Source organism: Bombus terrestris, chromosome 10 (assembly GCF_910591885.1).
Source record: "Bombus terrestris chromosome 10, iyBomTerr1.2, whole genome shotgun sequence".
Classification (NCBI taxonomy): Eukaryota; Metazoa; Arthropoda; class Insecta; order Hymenoptera; family Apidae; genus Bombus; species Bombus terrestris.
Window position 1 is genome coordinate 4,037,357 of NC_063278.1, and position 18,937 is coordinate 4,056,293.

Sequence of the window (18,937 nt, forward strand, 5' to 3'; positions counted from 1 at the left end):
TTATAGTTTATACTTAAGCAACCTTGATTATAATTTATTTTTATCATAATAATCTATTATTATTAATCAATAATTTTTTTCTAATTTATTGCCATTAATAAAATCTTCCATTTCACGATGTAAGGTATATGGAGATAAATTGACTGTAACAATACTTTCTTCTAATTGATACCAACGTATATATGAAAATGTTTGTTCGTATTCATTTAGAATAATATGATTTGGTAAAGAATTTTCAGAATTTACACTGAAAAATACAAGTTTTAAAATCATAACATTTTTAATAATATTTCTAAACGCTTCATCGTAACTTGATGGCATTTAAAGACAAGCTTTTTCTTTATATACAAATGTAACAAATAATATTTCTTCAAATATCAAATTTCTTACCTGCTATTATACCAGTCTACTTTGTGTATAATCTTTGGAATTGGTATCGGCAAACCTGATGGTGGTAAATATTGATAAGCTATTTCAATTAGCAAACTGCGACTCAGATTACTAAATGGACACATAGTAACATTGTTCTTTATATAAATATCTTTTGTATTAATTTGATATTGTAACATTAATTCATCTGAAAGGAATTTAGGCATTGGCTAGGGTTTTAGAATAGAAGGAACAAATTTATGAAGCAAATAAAAAAACTTAAAATAGATCTTTTATTCTACAGTATAAATTGATATACTTTTAATGTACAAATTATGTAACAGAACATATGATATTGCAATTTTCATAAATATTTCAATAAAATTCCATAAATTGTAATACATATTTTGAAATATTTAAGATTTTCGAAGTATACATATATTTCTTATTAAAAAGAATTATAACACAATTACTTACAAAGTATTAGTAAGAGCAATATATTGATAGTATTTTTGTTAATCAAAGATTTAGCGCAAAATTTAGATTAAAAAGAAGATTTGTAATAATGCAATTTGTTATAATGTTATTTTCTATAGAATTATTATTGGATATAAAAAATTTGAAAATATTTTACTGTTGGGTATATGACATACTGCAATTAAATGCAGAGCTTAAGCCAGTCACTGTGAACAAAGCAATTTAAAAAAAGAAAACATTAAATGATTATCTAAATTAACTAATTACTATGCTAATATATCTTTTAGAGTTATTAGTAGTAACTATTAAAACTTCATATTCTATCTTTCGATATTAAAACAATTGTATCAATTTTGAGAATATCAGTTTGAAATGAATTATATAATGTTATTAATAGAATTTCAGACTTACAATAATTTGCATCCTTATTCTGAACTGCATTATGTAGGGCTAAAGCAAGGTACATGTGATATTTATTATAGCTGCTTTCTAACACATCTAATTCTTCACTGGCAAATGTTAATTTTTTATAATTCCATCGAACTCGGATATGATTACACATTTCAATTAACTGAAATAAATTTGTATATATTATGTAATTGTACGAACTACATTGTATTAAATAACAAAGTTTAATATGTATACATACATTATTTATTGTTGCCATTAAATCTTCATACTCTGAAGTTAATAAACAATGTTCATAAACTTTTTTTAAATATTCATTATGAACTGTAATTAAAAAAAAAAGAATTATATATATATTAATCCTATATAACTGCGTATGTGTATTACAATTTTATTATACTTATTATTTCATTAATATAATTATACCTGATATAATTGTGTCCAAACTCTCAGCTTGTGTTAAAGATTTTTCTAACATAAGACTTAAATTTTGTAATACTTGACCTGATAAATAAGTATGTACTGAAGTAATTGCATGTAACAAGCAGAATCGTAGGCTTTCAATACGCCTTATATGAAACTGTTCTAATTTATTCCTTTTACACATTGATTTCGAACCTTCTAAGTCTATAAAAACTATCTTTGTTTATAATATTTTATTAAAAGCAAAAAATTCTTGTAATATGTTTTCTTACCGCTAAATCTTAAATTATTTAATGTCCATAAAGCCCATTTTAATTTTAACTGAAATCTAAATATTTCATTATATTTGATGAAGGTTTTCTCATTTAATACAATATTTATAGGCCAGCCAATTGTATAATGCAATGTTATATTATCAACAGCCATTAATACTTGATTTGTATGAGTGCTAGAAACTGTAATAGACCAACGTGAACTTAAATCTGCCCACCATTGAGAAAGGACTTCTTCAAGTATACATGATAGAAAATATGAATTATTCCACATTTGATTAGTTTCAATCTAAACAAAATAAATATAATGGAAATTTAATAATTTGAAGAATTACTAATGTTATACACTTTACCTCATGAAACAATCTTTGGTAAAATTTGTTCATAATATGACCTGCTTCCATCATATAGACAGATCTCATTAATGTTAAATGTGATTCCAATTTATATTCCTCACACATAATATTTTTGACTAATTTGCTGGCACCATTATATCGTGAAATCAAAATTTCTGCTAGAATATTTTCTAATATTTTTCTGAATGGTAATATATAATTTGATTCTCTTTCAAGCCTAAAATATTATACTTTATACTTTAAAAAATACTTATGCAAGAAAATTCATTTGAAGTAGATAATAGAATTACCTTTTGAAAATATTAGTTTCCATTTTGATATTTTGAATCTTGGAAACCTCAGCATCATCAGTATTACTTTTTTTTAACAATTCAGAAGGGAGATATTCTTCTAAAGCTTTTAATAAAAATGGATTATTAAATTCAGATAATTGTTTTATAATGTTTTTTTCCATATCCTCATCATACTCATTCTTAGTAACTTCTTTTTTCTGAGATGAAGATACTTTCTTTTCTTCTTTTTGTTCATCTGTACTATATTTAGAAATTTCTACTTCTAATTTGCCATAAAATTCATCCACCAAAGATCTCTTCAATTCTGAAGGATATATAAAATTAAAAGTAAAGTTATAATAGTAGGAAAGATAGATAATTAAAATTATACCAATTACCATTTCCTCCAACATTAATTCTCCATATATCTGTAATTCGATCTAGAGATACTAACAATTCAATACTTTGTCCTATATGTTGTATCTTCCTTATCAAGAATTGCATGATTGGATCTCTTAAACATATACTATCCAAAGGTCTCAAAAACAATGTTTCATACTGTATGCTACTTTCTGAAACTGCATTGCTTGATAACCTAATATGAATAAATAACTTATCATTTGTAATCATTTTACCATATATTCAAATAGTTTTACCTTGCAATTATAAATTCTTCCCTCCAATCTTCAAAACGTCCATCACTTAACCATGTATCAATTATATTTAAATAAACAGTAAGGCTAGATAAATATAAACTAGTACAAATATTTGTTCTTTCTATATTGTGTGAGTTTTGTATTTCAAAATACAAAGATGATAGTAATTTAGATGCACACTTCCAGTTTGGATGAAGTTTCCAATTTAATACTGACCTTTTATGAACTTCATGTAAAATTTGTATATTATATAAATTTTTTTTAAGGATTGATGATAAAGACAGAAACGTTAAATTGCCATCTAAAATCCAATATAAATACAAAATAGTAAATATAACAAAAATATTTATAAATCTATTAAATATAAAAAAGCTTTTACCTTGTTTCATAAGAGATTTTTCTATAGCAATTATTTTCTTCCTAAATTTCATCAAATGTTGTCTCAGAATTGCATTGTAAGTTTCATATGTTAAAGGTGGCTTTTTACAAAAATCATCTTCCATAGAATACAATCTAATTCCAAATTGTTCTAAATCATGTATCATCGAAAAATACTTACAAAATGGTAAAAGAATACTATTAAATGCAGCCTGAAATACATTACTACTAATACTCTTAAATAATTAAAACTCATATATATATATATTAAATATATATTAATGCAAATTGTTTATTATATACTCACAGTAGTTAAACTAGGTATTGATATATCAGGACGAATAAAAAACCCTGTTTCTTCATTTTGTTGAAACACTACCATTTGCATTGGAGCATAGAACATCCATAACAATTCTCTGCATACTAGATATTCGCTAAGAGTTCCAAGTGTATAAAGATCTCTGCCATTTGCTTTATGCCTATATATTTAATATTAATATATTGGAAATATTTTGTATAAAATATGAAAAATATAATTTTCATAAGAATAATCACCAAATTTCACAAAGATGAGCATCAGAAAATCTGCTTTTAACTGGATATTTTCTCCAGTCTAACTCATTCCACCAGGTGTTTTGAACATTTGATAATAACCAATTTTTAGATTTAAGTTCTTCATTTAGAGCTAAAGATAAGTTATTTAATTCTTTTTCAACAGATGGTATGCATATTGCTTTATTTGAATCTGAGATGTCTATTGGTACTTCAAAATTTGAACCTATATCCACATTATCTTCTGTATCATTAGACCATTCCTATTAAAAATTAAACATTTCCATGAATTCAAACATATTTTATAAGTATTTTTTATTGATTAATCAAATATTACATGTAAAGGTAACTATAACATTACTTACACTGTCTGTGTCACTTTTGTAATCATTGAAAAAGTTTTCTTGGCCTTCTTTTAAATATTCAGCCCAATCAATTTCTTCTGCAACCTCATTTTCATCTTCACCTGTTACATTGAAAGTATATTCTCCGCGTGTTAATGCCAAAGATTCCAAATCAGATTTACAGGTTTCTTTAGCTAATTCCAATAGCAATGTTAATAGATACCACTGCAGATCATACTGTGGATGCTGTTCAAAATTAAAACTTGACAGAAATGCATCTACAAGTTCCTCAAACTTTTTTGCTACATCATATTTTCCATGGATCGAAAATTTTGTAATTAGAGCTTTAATAGCTTCTTTTGTACTGTTACTATTGACAGATAGATATCGATGATGTTTAATATTTGTCATACAGAATCGTTCACAAATTCGAAATCCTTCTTCATTTTCCTAGGCATAATATAAAAAATAATACACATATATTTATTAAAGTTTATGTCTATAATTCTAATTTATATACATATTTTTAAATATGTATCTTTTTTTACCTCAAAAGATGTAATTGCTGTTATTAACTGCTTCATGTCATTGTGAATGTCATTTAATATTTTTGTACCCATTCTTGTTTAAAGAAAAGTAGAAAATTGAGGCAAAAGAATAATTTTGTGCTAAGAATAAAATATAAAGGTAAAAATAAAATAAAGATGAACAGTTATTTTGAAAAGAAAATAATTAAAAATCTAACCCTTTAAAGTGCTCTATACTTAATTTCGTACATAAACAAAAAGATTATGTAATCTTGAAATTTCATTTATATATAATTTTAATTCCATAACAATTATATAAAAATACTCATTTCACTAAAACAATATCAATTTTTAATTTCTTCTAAAGCAAAATATATCCCGATTAAATAATATGCGCATGACACTTCCCAAATATTAGACTCCATTTTTAAATAGATACCGAAATTCTTATCCGTAAGTATTCATAACATAAATTAAATGAATGCAACAAAAATATGAAATTATTTCCTCTATAAAAATTCATTATCTTATTAGCACTATGAAAATAATTTAAAAATAAGCTTTCAACACAGTATTTCAACTCTTTTATTCAAAAAAAGAAATTAACATACTGAATTATTCTTTATTATTTAATTTTTGTACCACGTTCACTGTTTTCAGTACATGGCTGGATTTTCATTTCAAATAAAGTAAAACAAGTATGTAATAAAATGCACAATTACGCAAAAAACGCGGTATAGAACGCGTTTAGTATGCCTGAGCATTTTTCTGAAGGAAAGTTCAATAATAAAGTTGTTAAATGAAAATTGTAAAATAGTTGAGTAAAATACATGAACAATATACAATTATTATACATTTTTTAGCATAATTTATTTAATAAAAACGTAAGTTAAAAAAGGATTACAATTAGTTAAGTATAAATGAGACAAAGATTTACATTCACATATACATATAAACATATTTCATACTATGTTTCTGTAATCATGATGGAAGACGTGACATAACCCAGTCAATGAGATCTCAATCAACATAAGGATCGTAATATATTCTGTAAATATAAATTCATTTAACTGTATTTATTTTGGTCCCATATTAGGGAAAACCAAAAACATCTTATGGAATGCATATTAACATTATGTATCTTCAGCAACTATTTTAAGTTCACAACATTTCCATAAAAAAGTTTTTGTTTACATATTGGGTACATATTTTATCTTTGCTATGATGTTTATCTGACTATCAGTTTAAAAATGTACACATAAATTAAGCATGATTTTGTCAAAGTGCATAGATTAAATTTTGTGAAAGTTCTCAATGGAAGAGTTGTTGATTATGCACTTATAATTTAATATATTAAACTACCTGCGAAATTTACTTCAGTTGAAAGAAAAAGATATTCATGATACTTTCATAATGATGTCATATTATCAATGTACATTAATATGTAGTTATGTCAACTGAGAATAATGTTATATAAAAATAAGTATCGAATTGTTTTACTAATACACGAATATGAAGGTGCATATGTTCCTGAGAAACACTAAGTTCTATAATTACAGTTCGTCCTTCTCATCGAGATCTATATCACTAAGATCGATATCTTCTTCTTGTGGAAGTTCAGCATCTTTGCCATCCCATGGTTTTGTTTCAAAAATTGTAGGTAACTGAGCTCCTTTTAAAGGAGCTGTACCTCCTCGACCGTAACTTAAGTCTCGTAAAAATTCATTTATACCATCATACGAAAAACTACCCTTTAATAAAGAGTATTTCATTTTCTTTACATTTACAGCTGCTAGTGCTGGATATCCGAATCCTCCAATTTCTAATGCTTCTTCAATATGAGGTTGAGCACCAGCTTCAGCCCAAAGCCAGCTGTTAAAACATATTTATATATGCGCATTATATAATTTAAGATATTTTAAGATAATTTAAGATTAGTAAGCAGTAAGTAAAACTTACCCCCACATTTTTTGTTTATATTTTTCTCCGAGGTCATTTAAAACTTTTAAATATCCATTTCTACAATCTGATTGACAATCTAAAATATGCGGTAAAACGGATACAACACATAATGGTTTGTCCTCACAGACTTCTCTTAAAGTCTTTTCATTTGTAATTTGAACTACTTCTGGTGCTGGAACATTTTCTGCTACTTTTTCTAGTGACCAATTTACTATATCACTACTTGTGCGACCACCATCATATTCTTGCACAGAATCGGAAGATTTCTTCCCAGGTGCAAAATATTTGATAGTAGGATATCCTTTTATTTCATATTGGCTAGCCTGGCAACATTACGATTTGATTATATTTATATTAACTTAAAAATACAAATAAATCATATACTTATAAATAACAGTTAATTAAAAAATAATTACTTACTTTAACTCTATTTACAGTAGCATCAATGGCTCCCAATTTCACTTTACCTTTAAGTTCTGTTGCTGCAGATGCCCAAATAGGGGCCAAATTTTTACAATGACCACACCATGGTGCATAAAACTCAACTAACCACATATCTTCCGAATTCATTACTATCTTATCAAAGTTATCGTCAGTTAATTCAATTACATCCTTGGAATCTTTGGACTATAATAATAATAAAAAATTTTCAATTATTAATTACCTACTTTTCCTTATCCTTTTACTGTACTTATATTTCATTACATTGACATTATATTTACCTTAGAATCTCCGCCACTCCTTTTACCTCCTAAAGCTCTACGTGCTTTTTGACTAGCCGCATTTAAAGCAGCATCAACAATTCCTGTCGCAGTTCTTGGTCCATTATAATCTTCTGGTTTATTATCTGTACCAAAGATTTTGATTGTTGGAAAACCTTGAATTCCATATCTTGATCCAAGGGATTTATGTTCATCTGCATTTACTGCACCGACTTTTACAATACCCTGTGGAATTTTATATTAAAAGCCTCTGATAAGAATAAGGTATAAAATAAATAATATGTTAAGTATAAAACATAAAAATTACTTTTAAAGCAGTTGCAGCTTTGTCATATTCAGGTGTTAATTGTTGACAATGTCCACACCATGGTGCAAAAAATTCTACAATCCATACATTATCGCTATTTAATACCAAACTATCAAAATTATTTGGTTTTAGTTCAATAACATCTGAATTGGAGGAGTATAAACAATGTGCTCCAGTAATTAGCAGCAAAATACCTAAACAAAGCAAATATAAAACGATATTGAATTACACGTAAATAATATAGAAATAAGCGTTAAAATATTCATAAAATTAGAGCTTCAAAAAATGTTCAGTGAATGTTCAGAAAAAAATATTCAGTGAATGAAAATACACTATAACGGTAATTATACACTATATTGTAATGGTAAGATACACCTACCGGTAAGATTTAATAATAATAATCGTGAAATCTACAATATACATTGGTTTGTAAAACTCACCTAAAAAGTCTTGCATTTTGCCTAACGAACTAACGTGAACTAACGTGTTTGCAATTATTTTGAAAAAGTCATTCAGCGAAGAAATCTTTCACATAAAAGATTGAAACGAACACAATTTTTTCTTGTAAAATTCAATCCGTCTCTCTGTTTCCCCACTCTTTATAACCAGATACAACTTTTCGTGGATCGTTCTGATTGGTTGCTTGTAATCAACAAGCACTTGCTACAAAGGAAATAGTTTTAGAAAGATTGTTATTCCGAAATCATTCGTTTCAGTTGGAGTGACCAAAATTGGATTGTTGCTTCATTTCGTAAATGAAAATAATATTCTATGTCATATTATGTTATAGAAATAAAACATTGTTACAAATTTTATTCGAAACTAAAATAATGTACAAATTACAAATACATGTAGGCGGCTGTCTAGGCAAACATGTATAATGCATAGGTGCGTAGGTTGAATCAGTTACATTCACTACATTTGATTGATTTTCATATATTAACAATTCTTTGGTAGTTCTATTTAAAATTGTATAAGATTTCTGACAATTAAAATCCTAATTTAAGTCTTGAATAGTTCAAGAATTTGCCTTATAGGTCGAGAAATTTAATCTTTTAATTTCATCATAAAGGGATTAATTTCACTTTTCGACTATTAGAATTGGTTATAGTGTTTCATGACCCGCCAAATGGACGATTTTTTAATTATGCTTATAACTAAGAAATTCAGAGGAGTATCTAGATAGAATCAGATAGAAAGTTTTCTCTCTGATAAAACTAATCTTAATTAATTCCTTACGTTCTAAAATTTCTTTTAAGCCTTCGAAAATTAAAAAATTCTTCCTAGGAACCGAAAAATTTGGACTTTTTAATTTTGTCGTTTGTCGATTGAACATAAATATTAATATACGTATAATTCAAACGCAAATAGCGCAAGATTAAGTAATAGAAACGATATAGTTGTTAAGGTCGATGAATTTAATTTGTCGTGCTTTATAAAAATATCGAAAAATAAATATATGATTGTATCTAAAATGGTGATAATGACTTTGAAATTTCGCAATGAAATAACCATGAAAAAGATCATTTTCATCATTGTACGCAGCCCTTGAAATACAGTAACTTTGTTCTGAGAAGTTTTTTCATATTACAATGAATAAGGCAGATATTTAGATGATCCCATTTAGCTAGACCATTCTGTGTATGTTTCAACTTTAAGTTTAATTTTAGATTCTAGAGGATTTTATTACATCTTACACTACTACGTATGAATATATGTGTATGCATGCATCTATGAAAATAAATATAAAAGCCAATTAAATACTTCATCTATTTTCATGGTATATTACATAATTGGCGCCATAATCTAGTATGCCGTAGTGGCATTAATTGTTATCTTATCACTATCAGTGAAGGGTAAAAGTTCCGTACATAAAATATTCTTTAAAAAAATGAATTAATATATCAGTTTGAAATTTTAATAATTCAATTATACAAGGTGCTATTAATTAGAAGAATTTTTAAAAAATCATTGAAAAATGTCGCAAAATCAGTATAAAGATGTTACACATTGTATTTTTGATATGGATGGGTTATTGCTCAGTAAGTGATTTGTACTGTCTTTTATGAAGTTACATAATATTCCTATAAAGAATTAATTATAGAAACTCAATTTAAAAAAAAACTGTACTTAACATAATTAATAGAAATGGATTTTTAACATCGCTATTACTTTATGACGTTAGCGCTCTTATGAGTTCTACACAAAAAATTAACCTGTAGATAAGTGATTGTATCTGTTTTCATGAATATAGTAATTTTGTTTTGTCTATGTACGTGTAGTAATGAATAAAATCACAATGGCAATTATTAAGAAATATGAGGGATATAAATTAAAATACACCATGCATCTGTATGAGCGGATTTTACTGTCAAAGAAAGGGTTTAAATAGCACTCATAGCGTGAGTTTGTATGTGCTTTACTTCTAATTTTTAAGAAGCTGTGTTAGAATTTCGTACATACATACTTGCGGACATGTACAAACATTTCTGTTGAACAATTTTTCATTTATCATAGTATTTCATTTATCATAGTATTGAGAAACTACTTTTCAACACAGTTTCTACAAATTAACATTTCAATTATGAATCATAGTTTAAATCAGTAAGTTAAATAAATCTTACATATTGTACATCAATTTATATAAGTAATCTTGTATCAAAATCTTAATAGATACAGAACTAATTTACACCAAAGCCTTTAATCATATTACAAATCGCTATGGAAAGGAATTCACATGGGAACATAAAGCAAAAACTATGGGTTTTAAAACGAAGGATGTTGCACAAGCTGTTGTTGAAATGTTATCTTTACCAATAACAGCAGAAGAGTTTGAAAATGAGGTAGTCAAACTATATCAGGAATTATTTCCATCTGCAAACATGATGCCAGGTAATATATAAGGGTTTTAAAAAATAAGAATCTAAAATTTTAAGAAATTTATAATTTTCATTCAGAAGTGCAAAAAATGCATAATCAGTATTAAAAATAAGATTGATTTTTGCAAAGCTAAATGAATAAATATATATAGCAATAGCATAGTATAACACATAGTACAGCATATATTATTTGAAAGCAGGTGCTGAACGATTATTGAAACATCTGAAACAAAATAATATTCCAATAGCATTAGCTACAAGTTCTAATAAAGAAAATTTTGAATTAAAAACTCAAAGATGGAAACATATATTTGATTTATTTAGCCACAAGGTTCTTGGTGGTTCTGATTCTGAAGTTACTAATGGTAAACCAGCACCTGATATTTTTTTGATTGCTGCAAAACGTTTTTCTGATAATCCTGACCCCTCAAAGGTTGTTAGGATTTGTATTTTTTACATTTTAGATTTATTTTATAATTATTAGTAAATTGAATGTTATACTTTTAGTGTCTTGTGTTTGAGGATGCTCCAAATGGTGTAAAGGCTGCACTTACTGCTGGAATGCAAGTTGTTATGGTTCCAGATCCAATGTTACCAAAAAATTATATTAAAAATCCAACATTGATACTAAACAGTCTTGAAAAATTTCAACCTGAATTATTTGGTTTACCACCATATAGTGTATAATGTCTGAAATGTATTCCTGTATATAATTTGAATATACAGTGGCAAACAAATACTTACAAACACACTCCATAAAATTTGTATTGTTTTTAATGTCATATAGGAAAGAAACAAATTAATTTTCCTTATGATTTTTTGAAAATATAACTATAATCTTCCTCCTTACAGACATATGCTTACAAACAATATTATTTCAATCCATTGTAACATAGATATTTATGTTTTATGATAGTAATAGGGATTAAAAAAGAAAAAAGTTAATAGATTAACGTTCTAATAGATATACTGATACTGTAATATTAATAAATATGTGTAAAAGAAAACAAAATAATAAATTATATATTCGTTAAAAATATTATGTTGTTAATTTAGCTTCATAATGTATTTTTAATGTAAATGCACGAAAACAAGTTATTGTTAAATATACATTTTTATATACAAAAATTATTATTTAAAATTGTTTCAAATTGTATATTGTGTAACAATTGTAGTGATTTTAGGATAAGGCATTAATAATATAAAGTACTAGCTAGAGCATATATATCATAAACTTTCAACAATAATTGCATATAAATAGCAAGCAAAAAATAATGAAAAATAATGAATGCTGGAAATTATTTTGCTCCTATTAGTGTTATCTACCTATTTATTTTCTATGGAGTACAATCAGAAAATAAATTGATTATATTGCTATTTTAATATTTCATGTCTTTTATTTTTACATATAATAATATCAAAAATATTTACATTATAATTTTTGTAAGAAAGAATAGGAAAATGACATTAAGATATAAAAAAACGTTCAATTTAATGAAATATACTTACAGGAACAAATTATTCATTATCTATTAAATTGTTTACTGAAACAGGAAAATTAAAACTTATATGTTCAGTTTTTGTATTTGTTAATTAATTAAAAATATTTTTAATTTATATTGTTATATAATAATAAATTATATGACAATACTTTTTCTAATATATATTACCTACCATTTCTTCATTATCTAACCCATCTGATATTTCTAAAGTACCTGCACATAAACTTGATATTTCTTCTTGTTCATTGTTTGAAAAGATTGTATCCAAGCATACAACAGAAAATGCATTTCGCCTTAACATTTTTTCCACTGCCTCTTTCAGAGAATCATAAGCTTCTCTCATACCTTGCGGGTATTGAGATAACAAACCTAACAATAAATTCATTTAAAATCAACTGCTAGATAATTTTCTGAGATCTTATTTAAAAGAGAAAAGAAAGTGAAGATAGTTACTTTTATACTTTGACTGATTTACATCAAAAAGGTGCAGATAAAAACACAATTGATTATACAGTTTTGTATCTGTAAACTTTAAATAAATATAAATAATATATAAAGTATCCAAAATATTTGGAAACAGTGATAAATCTTTTAACTTACGACTCTATGTAAATCACCATCATTACATTTCCTACAAATTGGATATAGTGACTCGAAATCTAATGGTATCCATTGTGTTTGATCACCACATAATGGATTTTCACATTCTAACCATCCGTTATAATACTCGTTAACCAATTCTCGTATAGAAAGTGTCACTACATTTTGTATTGTATTAGCATATGTCCATGGTTGTACTTTACATTCTGAATTTGAACAGGAAGCAAGCGACAATCGATTTCCAAGCTATGTAATTTTTCAACATGTAGTAAATAAATAGAAAGATATGTATAAGAAAAAAAACTTATTTTTTATAATTAATTTCTTACCTCTTCATTTACAACATCTTTAATTATAATTTCTGATTGACATTTTTCGCTTCTACAATTAAACTTCAAAGGGAGACAATACCTAAATCTATCTTCTTCCATTAATAATGGTATATCAGCATGTTCTTGATGTATTATTCTTCTAGATTTATAAATGTTTTCCAAGCCTATGAAAACGAATTTGATTTATATAATGCAAATCTATATTATAAAATTTATATAAAATAAAATTTAAATAAAATAATGTATATAAAATTGATGTCAAGTAAAATTGTACCTAAACATTTAGCTAACAAAACATCATCAATTCCTTCAATTGGTTCGCAAATTCGCAAAACGATAGGGAAAATTTGACTCAGTAAATAGTAATTAACATCTATTTTTAAAGAATCACTCTTTTTATATTCATCAATATGATATGCTCTTTCAGTTGCAGATTTTTCTGTTCCATCCTAACATACAGAAAAATGACTATATGTTTAATAGTGCTTATAAAAATAATATATATATATATATTAAATAGTAGTGAAATCGACAAACACGAACATCACATATAATATAAGGGATGGTGTCTCCAGCTTTCCACATTCTACCACCTTCTTTATTTAATCTTAAAGCTACTTGGACATGAGCTTGTTTAGTATCCGGATATTCATTTGGATTTTTTGATAACTGTTTCGTAATAATTAAAGAAGATAAAGGAACTTGATTTTCTCGAACATTTTGTGCAACATCATGTAATATACTAAAAATTTGTTCTATTCTATCGTCACATGATTTATCAGAAAGAAGATGGTCCAAAATTTTTCTAAAAACGATCATTGTTATAAACATTATTAAATATAACATAATATTTTAGTCTATATGACATAATATTAATAATCTACCTATATTTTGCTTACCTTCCAATATCACAAGCTAATTGACACCAATCTCTTCTCACAATATCAAGACCTTTATGTTCTTGTGTTAACTCTATTTGTCCATTAGGTAATTTTGTCATTATAACTGCAGCATACTTTTTCTTTTGTAAAAGTAATAAATAACGGAAAACACCATCAATATCTAATTCTACTCGTTTATATAATTTATTCACCTCTTGTTTAATCTACACGTAGTTTCTATTAGTATTATTTTTCGGATACAAAATAAATAAAAAGTATATTTTTGATATAATATGTACCTTTTTTCCAACAGAAAATACTTCTTCATACTCTAATAAACCTGTATTTATCATTATGGAATCAGTATCTCCATATATAACTTCATAATTCAACTTTTCGACAAGGCTTTTTGTATGTTGCAAAATTTCTCGACCTTTTGCTGCAATAATATCCAATATTTTATAAATACATTTAGAAATAAAATTCTATACTTTACCTGTAACCAAGGCAGCAAGTCCTTTAGCATAAAATCTACAATGAGTTGCACCCAAACAACCATACATAGAATTTGCTGTAAGTTTCAAAGCCAGTTGTCTAATATTGTATTGCATCTTCAATTCAGGTGAAATATTTGGGGTTTTCATTAGTTTTTTCACCTCTCCTCTACTTTCAACTAATTTGCAAATTTCAGTTGGAATTACTCCAAATTCTAAATTTGATTCAGGAATTGATAAATCCTACATATATGTTTATAAATAAAGTTAAAAGTATTAATTAGTTTTTAATCCATAATAATAAATAAATTTACCTCATACTCAGCATATGCAGCTCCAGGTACAGTAGTAAAACATAAATTATATTCCTGAATTATACTAGGGTATAAAGAATTAAAATCCATTAATAAAATAAGTTTATCATAAAACCCCTTTTTTGGATCAAGAACTAAGCCACCAACATAAGCCGCTTTCTTTTTACTAGCATTTTCTACATATAGAACAATATTAATGATAAATATATTATGAAGTAGTAATTGTTTATATGTTTAAAAAATATACTATTACCTTCATTCTTTCCTTTTTTCGTAACACGTTTATCAGGTGTTATATAGTTTTTCAAATGGAATGCATGCAATAATAAATATTCATTTCTTTCTGCACGTCCTGCTGTTAATGTTCTTGACATAACATTCCCTACACGAATAAAATAAATATATATTGATTAAAAGATCTATGTTATTTGAAACGTTTATATATACTTACCAGCAATACATGTGATTTGTAAAGCAAGTGGGAGAACATTAAGTTCAAAAACAATAGATAAAATGTATAATGCTTCTGTTAATGTTATTTTAATTAAATTATCTATTTTATTAGGAGTATCATAAAATGATGCACATTCACCAGATTTTATTTCCTTACATTCATTTTCTTTTTTCTTCAATACCTGTTAAAATAATTAGGATTTCATTTTTCTAGTTACAAACGTCGCACATATAAATAATTATTAAATATTTACCGCTGTGCAAAGAGATTGCAAATCATAACTTCTAAGTTTGAGATTTAATTCTTTAGCTGAAATTTGTATGTCACAGATAGGTCGACCAGCTGCTGCTTGATTTAAATTTACTTTTCCCTAAAATATTTTTACTTCTTTATGATCAACACAGTGCTCATTATAAATGTGTATGACTATATTTCATACCCTTATTAAAGGAGGTATAGACCGTCTTAACCTTCCAAACCTGCTCCAATTTGAAACTTTCAATGTAATCATTCTTTGCACTAAGATATCAAATTGGAAGCCACAATCATACCCAATCAATAAATCAGGATCTGCAGTATTTATTATTTTTAACAGTTCTTCGAGTAAATCTGTTTCTGTTTCAAATTTCATTAATGTAGTATATGAAATATTTGAAAGCATTTCTCGTGCTTGTCTTGGCCAAGATGTATCACGTGGATGTGTAATCACTACATGAAATAATGTTAAAATATATCAAATACTGAAAAAATATACATTTGGAATAATAATTTAATAAACAATCATACAACAAAAATGTCGTTGAAATGGTGGTTTTGGTGGTTCTTTATCAATATGATATTTATGATGCATAAGTATTGTAATCATAACTATTTCATTCTGTTGTAATTTTGCATTAAAAGATGTTCGTATATTTAGTGTTGTTATTACTAATGGTGGTAAAGTTTGAGACTCAGAGAAAACAGATATATTCTCCATCTTCATGCAATTTACCTATTCAGTTATAACATAATTGATTAGTTAATATGTATATTTACTGGTGATAAATTTGATTAATAAATGAAACTGATATACCTTTATTTTACACCAACTGGTTTGTACACCAGTAGGTAATGGAGATTTAATATCTAACCAACATGGTCCCTTAATATTTCTTTCAATTAGAAATAGCTCTAAAGAATTTACTGTTGTTCCAAAAACACTTTCTATTGATGGTCCAGAATAATCAGAGGGAACAGGTGGGTAGTTTGCAGAATATCTTACTTCTAAGTAATCAGACTTTGCTGGAGTACCTTCTTGTTCAAAAGCATAATTTTTTGAGACTTTGCAGCTACGAAATTCCTTTATTCCTAACTTATTTGCAAATTGATTAAATTCTTTATACACATTTTCTATTGTATTTAATTGTTCTTCATCATTATTTCCTTTCAACGATGTTTTTACCTAAAATTTACATTCCTATAATTAGTTTATTAAAGCTAAAGAAGAAAAATTATCAATATATAAAGATTTAATGATATATAAAGATTGTTAATAATATAATAATAATATATAGTATATATAAATATATTTTAAAATATGCTTGAGTACTCATACATATACTCTAGGAAGAAGATAAATTCTTCGTGGAATATTCTTTACTGTTAAACAGCAAGAACGGTATTCTTTTATCGAAGGCACAAAAACTTTTCCAAATAAATATACAACTCCAGGTTGTTTATATGGATCTTCATATGCATCCCACCAATAAAATCTAAATACTTCTTCTTTGTTTGCATTGGTTACAAGTGGTAAAGACTCTTCTGTAGTATCAGTAGGCATTTCAATGTTTGATATTTGTGTTTCAAATTCAATATCTAATGATTTATTAAAATTTTCTAAATCAAAGTTTTCTTCTTCAGCATCTTTATTTTTCATTTGAATGGTTAATTTATTTTTTATAATTTCTTTATTAGTAGATGGCTTTGGCTTTTCATTGTGATCTATAGTGTCATCTTCAAAATCTGCAGAGAACTGTAATAAACAGAATGTAGTCCAAGTATCATTTCAAAATATTATTAATTAATAAAACTTACATCTTCAAGATTTTCACTTTCTGTTTCAATTACTTGACTGATGCTTGTTTCTTTAAGATCTTTTTCTGATTGCATACTCAATATTCTAGCTTCTGAATTATCAGGATCATCTATAATTGTTTGACTACTATTTTCATTTGAAGTAAAGTTTTCTATTTGGGCAATTAATTCTGCTTGTTTATGCATGTTTACCTTTTTTGGTTTATCAAACATTACTAAATCATCATCATTATCATCACATTGTATTTTCTCATACTCAGAAATTAACTCTATCTTTTTTTCTACATTTCTAAGAAACCATAATATTATTATAAAAGTAATATTAAATATATTAAAACACAAATGTCAAATGTATAGAAAAGTTAATTACTTTTCACTTAATTTTGGTGTAGTACAAAATTTATTCCTCGAAACAGTTTTTGGTTTTGATTGCGTCGGGATATCATCTTTTTTTAGTTCAGACATTAAATCTCCTAAAATAGTATCATCGTCCAATTTAGCATCCGTTTTCCTTTTAGACGACATATTCATTAACATATTTTGAATGTTTCCTTTCTTTTTGGCATGATCTTTCTTGCTTTTTCTAGGGCCTGCAACTTTATGCTTTCTTGCTTCTTGTATGCTTTCATCATCTAAATCGTCATCAAAAATTTCTCTACCATCTTCAATATAACCACTTTCTCCTTTTATAACAAATAATTATTTTGTAATACTTATTCTTATTTCTAATAAAAACAATAATTTTAAAGTTATTACCATCATCAATAATCCAATCATCATTTTGCCTTTCTATTACAGTTTTGCTATATTCTTTTTCATCAACTTCCTCATAAACATTTTCCAATTCATCAACTTCATATTTATGTTTACTACCTTTTAATTGTTTCAATTTTTCTAAAGCTGACAACCGTCCAGTTTTGTCAAACTTCTGGCGTTTAGCTCTGCCTGCTGAATTCATAAATAATACAATTTGATAAACATTTATAAATTCAAATTCTATATCAAAATTCAATTCAAAATCTTTCTCATCTTTAGTTTTTACAAGAATATCTTAAAGTAATGAACCTACCATATTCAATAAACATTTAAAAACGGTACAAAATATTCTTAAATTTAATTAAATATTTAAACAATAAAAGCAATGAAATGTAAGTAAAACTTTAAAATTAAGAAATAAAATTCGTAAAGAATTAAAATATTATAACACTTACATTGTGTGTCACTCATATTTCCCAAAAATAAATTGTTAAATCAAAATGTAAAAAATATCATAAATAGCTAATACTACAGGAAACAGAATTAAAAAACATTCACACATAAAAGAAAATCAGAGCACTTGATTAAGGTTTTAATGGCAGATACATTTAGTCATTTTGGCGGGAG

General features: G+C 26.2%; 4 protein-coding genes across 7 annotated transcripts; 1 reads left to right on the plus strand and 3 right to left on the minus strand.

Annotated features, from left to right (window-relative positions):
• Window positions 1-51: 51 nt before the first annotated feature.
• On the minus strand, window positions 52-5,493 carry LOC100652131 (gamma-tubulin complex component 5). Of its 3 annotated transcripts, none has more exons than XM_048409582.1 (16): window positions 5,253-5,493; window positions 5,056-5,175; window positions 4,529-4,957; window positions 4,167-4,426; window positions 3,919-4,090; window positions 3,613-3,823; window positions 3,234-3,534; window positions 2,976-3,172; window positions 2,596-2,902; window positions 2,303-2,522; window positions 1,950-2,238; window positions 1,681-1,758; window positions 1,496-1,578; window positions 1,258-1,417; window positions 391-577; window positions 52-247 (listed from the first exon to the last, which is right to left on the minus strand). In XM_048409582.1, the coding sequence occupies exons 2-16, from the start codon at window positions 5,125-5,127 to the stop codon at window positions 67-69; spliced, it is 3,147 nt and encodes a 1,048-aa protein (XP_048265539.1). In that variant the 5' UTR covers window positions 5,128-5,175; window positions 5,253-5,493; the 3' UTR covers window positions 52-66. The 3 variants fall into 3 exon arrangements, with proteins under 3 accessions (XP_048265539.1, XP_048265538.1, XP_003398402.1); XM_048409581.1 differs by having other exon boundaries at window positions 1,681-1,881; window positions 5,253-5,490; XM_003398354.4 differs by lacking the exons at window positions 52-247; window positions 391-577 and adding an exon at window positions 644-1,052 and having other exon boundaries at window positions 1,681-1,881; window positions 5,253-5,478.
• Window positions 5,494-5,874: 381 nt separating this feature from the next.
• On the minus strand, window positions 5,875-8,645 carry LOC100652249 (protein disulfide-isomerase A6 homolog). Its single transcript, XM_012312741.3, has 6 exons — window positions 8,466-8,645; window positions 8,026-8,219; window positions 7,719-7,943; window positions 7,417-7,623; window positions 6,994-7,319; window positions 5,875-6,906 (listed from the first exon to the last, which is right to left on the minus strand). The coding sequence occupies exons 1-6, from the start codon at window positions 8,479-8,481 to the stop codon at window positions 6,588-6,590; spliced, it is 1,287 nt and encodes a 428-aa protein (XP_012168131.1). The 5' UTR covers window positions 8,482-8,645; the 3' UTR covers window positions 5,875-6,587.
• A 1,067-nt stretch (window positions 8,646-9,712) lies between these two features.
• On the plus strand, window positions 9,713-11,941 carry LOC100642221 (pseudouridine-5'-phosphatase). The gene is made up of 4 exons (XM_003398356.4): window positions 9,713-10,067; window positions 10,699-10,917; window positions 11,105-11,337; window positions 11,412-11,941. The coding sequence occupies exons 1-4, from the start codon at window positions 10,004-10,006 to the stop codon at window positions 11,589-11,591; spliced, it is 696 nt and encodes a 231-aa protein (XP_003398404.1). The 5' UTR covers window positions 9,713-10,003; the 3' UTR covers window positions 11,592-11,941.
• Window positions 11,942-12,379: 438 nt separating this feature from the next.
• On the minus strand, window positions 12,380-18,920 carry LOC100652009 (DNA polymerase alpha catalytic subunit). 2 transcript variants are annotated; one of them, XM_020865084.2, is made up of 22 exons: window positions 18,766-18,920; window positions 18,311-18,499; window positions 17,925-18,237; window positions 17,555-17,843; window positions 17,076-17,492; window positions 16,554-16,922; window positions 16,268-16,472; window positions 15,921-16,189; window positions 15,735-15,851; window positions 15,479-15,662; window positions 15,281-15,409; window positions 15,028-15,203; window positions 14,716-14,956; window positions 14,519-14,658; window positions 14,238-14,443; window positions 13,882-14,143; window positions 13,613-13,787; window positions 13,336-13,502; window positions 13,007-13,252; window positions 12,860-12,935; window positions 12,579-12,775; window positions 12,380-12,448 (listed from the first exon to the last, which is right to left on the minus strand). In XM_020865084.2, the coding sequence occupies exons 1-22, from the start codon at window positions 18,779-18,781 to the stop codon at window positions 12,446-12,448; spliced, it is 4,386 nt and encodes a 1,461-aa protein (XP_020720743.2). In that variant the 5' UTR covers window positions 18,782-18,920; the 3' UTR covers window positions 12,380-12,445. The 2 variants fall into 2 exon arrangements, with proteins under 2 accessions (XP_020720743.2, XP_003398401.2); XM_003398353.4 differs by having other exon boundaries at window positions 18,311-18,502.
• Window positions 18,921-18,937: the final 17 nt, after the last annotated feature.

What these genes read in the sequence shown, in the direction of transcription:
- LOC100652131 (XM_048409581.1), bottom strand. Translation starts at nt 5,127, where the DNA reads ATGGGTACAAAAATATTAAATGACATTCACAATGACATGAAGCAGTTA. An exon ending in GAAGAATTTATAATTGCAAG is followed by an intron (nt 3,173 to 3,233) that starts GTAAAACTATTT and finishes TATTCATATTAG; the next exon opens with GTTATCAAGCAATGCAGTTT. An exon ending in AAATAATTTAAGATTTAGCG is followed by an intron (nt 1,882 to 1,949) that starts GTAAGAAAACAT and finishes TAGTTTTTATAG; the next exon opens with ACTTAGAAGGTTCGAAATCA.
- LOC100652249 (XM_012312741.3), bottom strand. An exon ending in AAGCTGCAACTGCTTTAAAA is followed by an intron (nt 7,944 to 8,025) that starts GTAATTTTTATG and finishes AAAATTCCACAG; the next exon opens with GGTATTGTAAAAGTCGGTGC. An exon ending in GGAGTGGCGGAGATTCTAAG is followed by an intron (nt 7,624 to 7,718) that starts GTAAATATAATG and finishes TTATTATTATAG; the next exon opens with TCCAAAGATTCCAAGGATGT.
- LOC100642221 (XM_003398356.4), top strand. Translation starts at nt 10,004, where the DNA reads ATGTCGCAAAATCAGTATAAAGATGTTACACATTGTATTTTTGATATG. An exon ending in TATGGATGGGTTATTGCTCA is followed by an intron (nt 10,068 to 10,698) that starts GTAAGTGATTTG and finishes AAATCTTAATAG; the next exon opens with ATACAGAACTAATTTACACC. An exon ending in ATCTGCAAACATGATGCCAG is followed by an intron (nt 10,918 to 11,104) that starts GTAATATATAAG and finishes ATTTGAAAGCAG; the next exon opens with GTGCTGAACGATTATTGAAA.
- LOC100652009 (XM_003398353.4), bottom strand. An exon ending in ACAAATCACATGTATTGCTG is followed by an intron (nt 15,410 to 15,478) that starts GTAAGTATATAT and finishes TTATTCGTGTAG; the next exon opens with GGAATGTTATGTCAAGAACA. An exon ending in ATGGTGATTTACATAGAGTC is followed by an intron (nt 12,936 to 13,006) that starts GTAAGTTAAAAG and finishes ATTTATTTAAAG; the next exon opens with TTTACAGATACAAAACTGTA.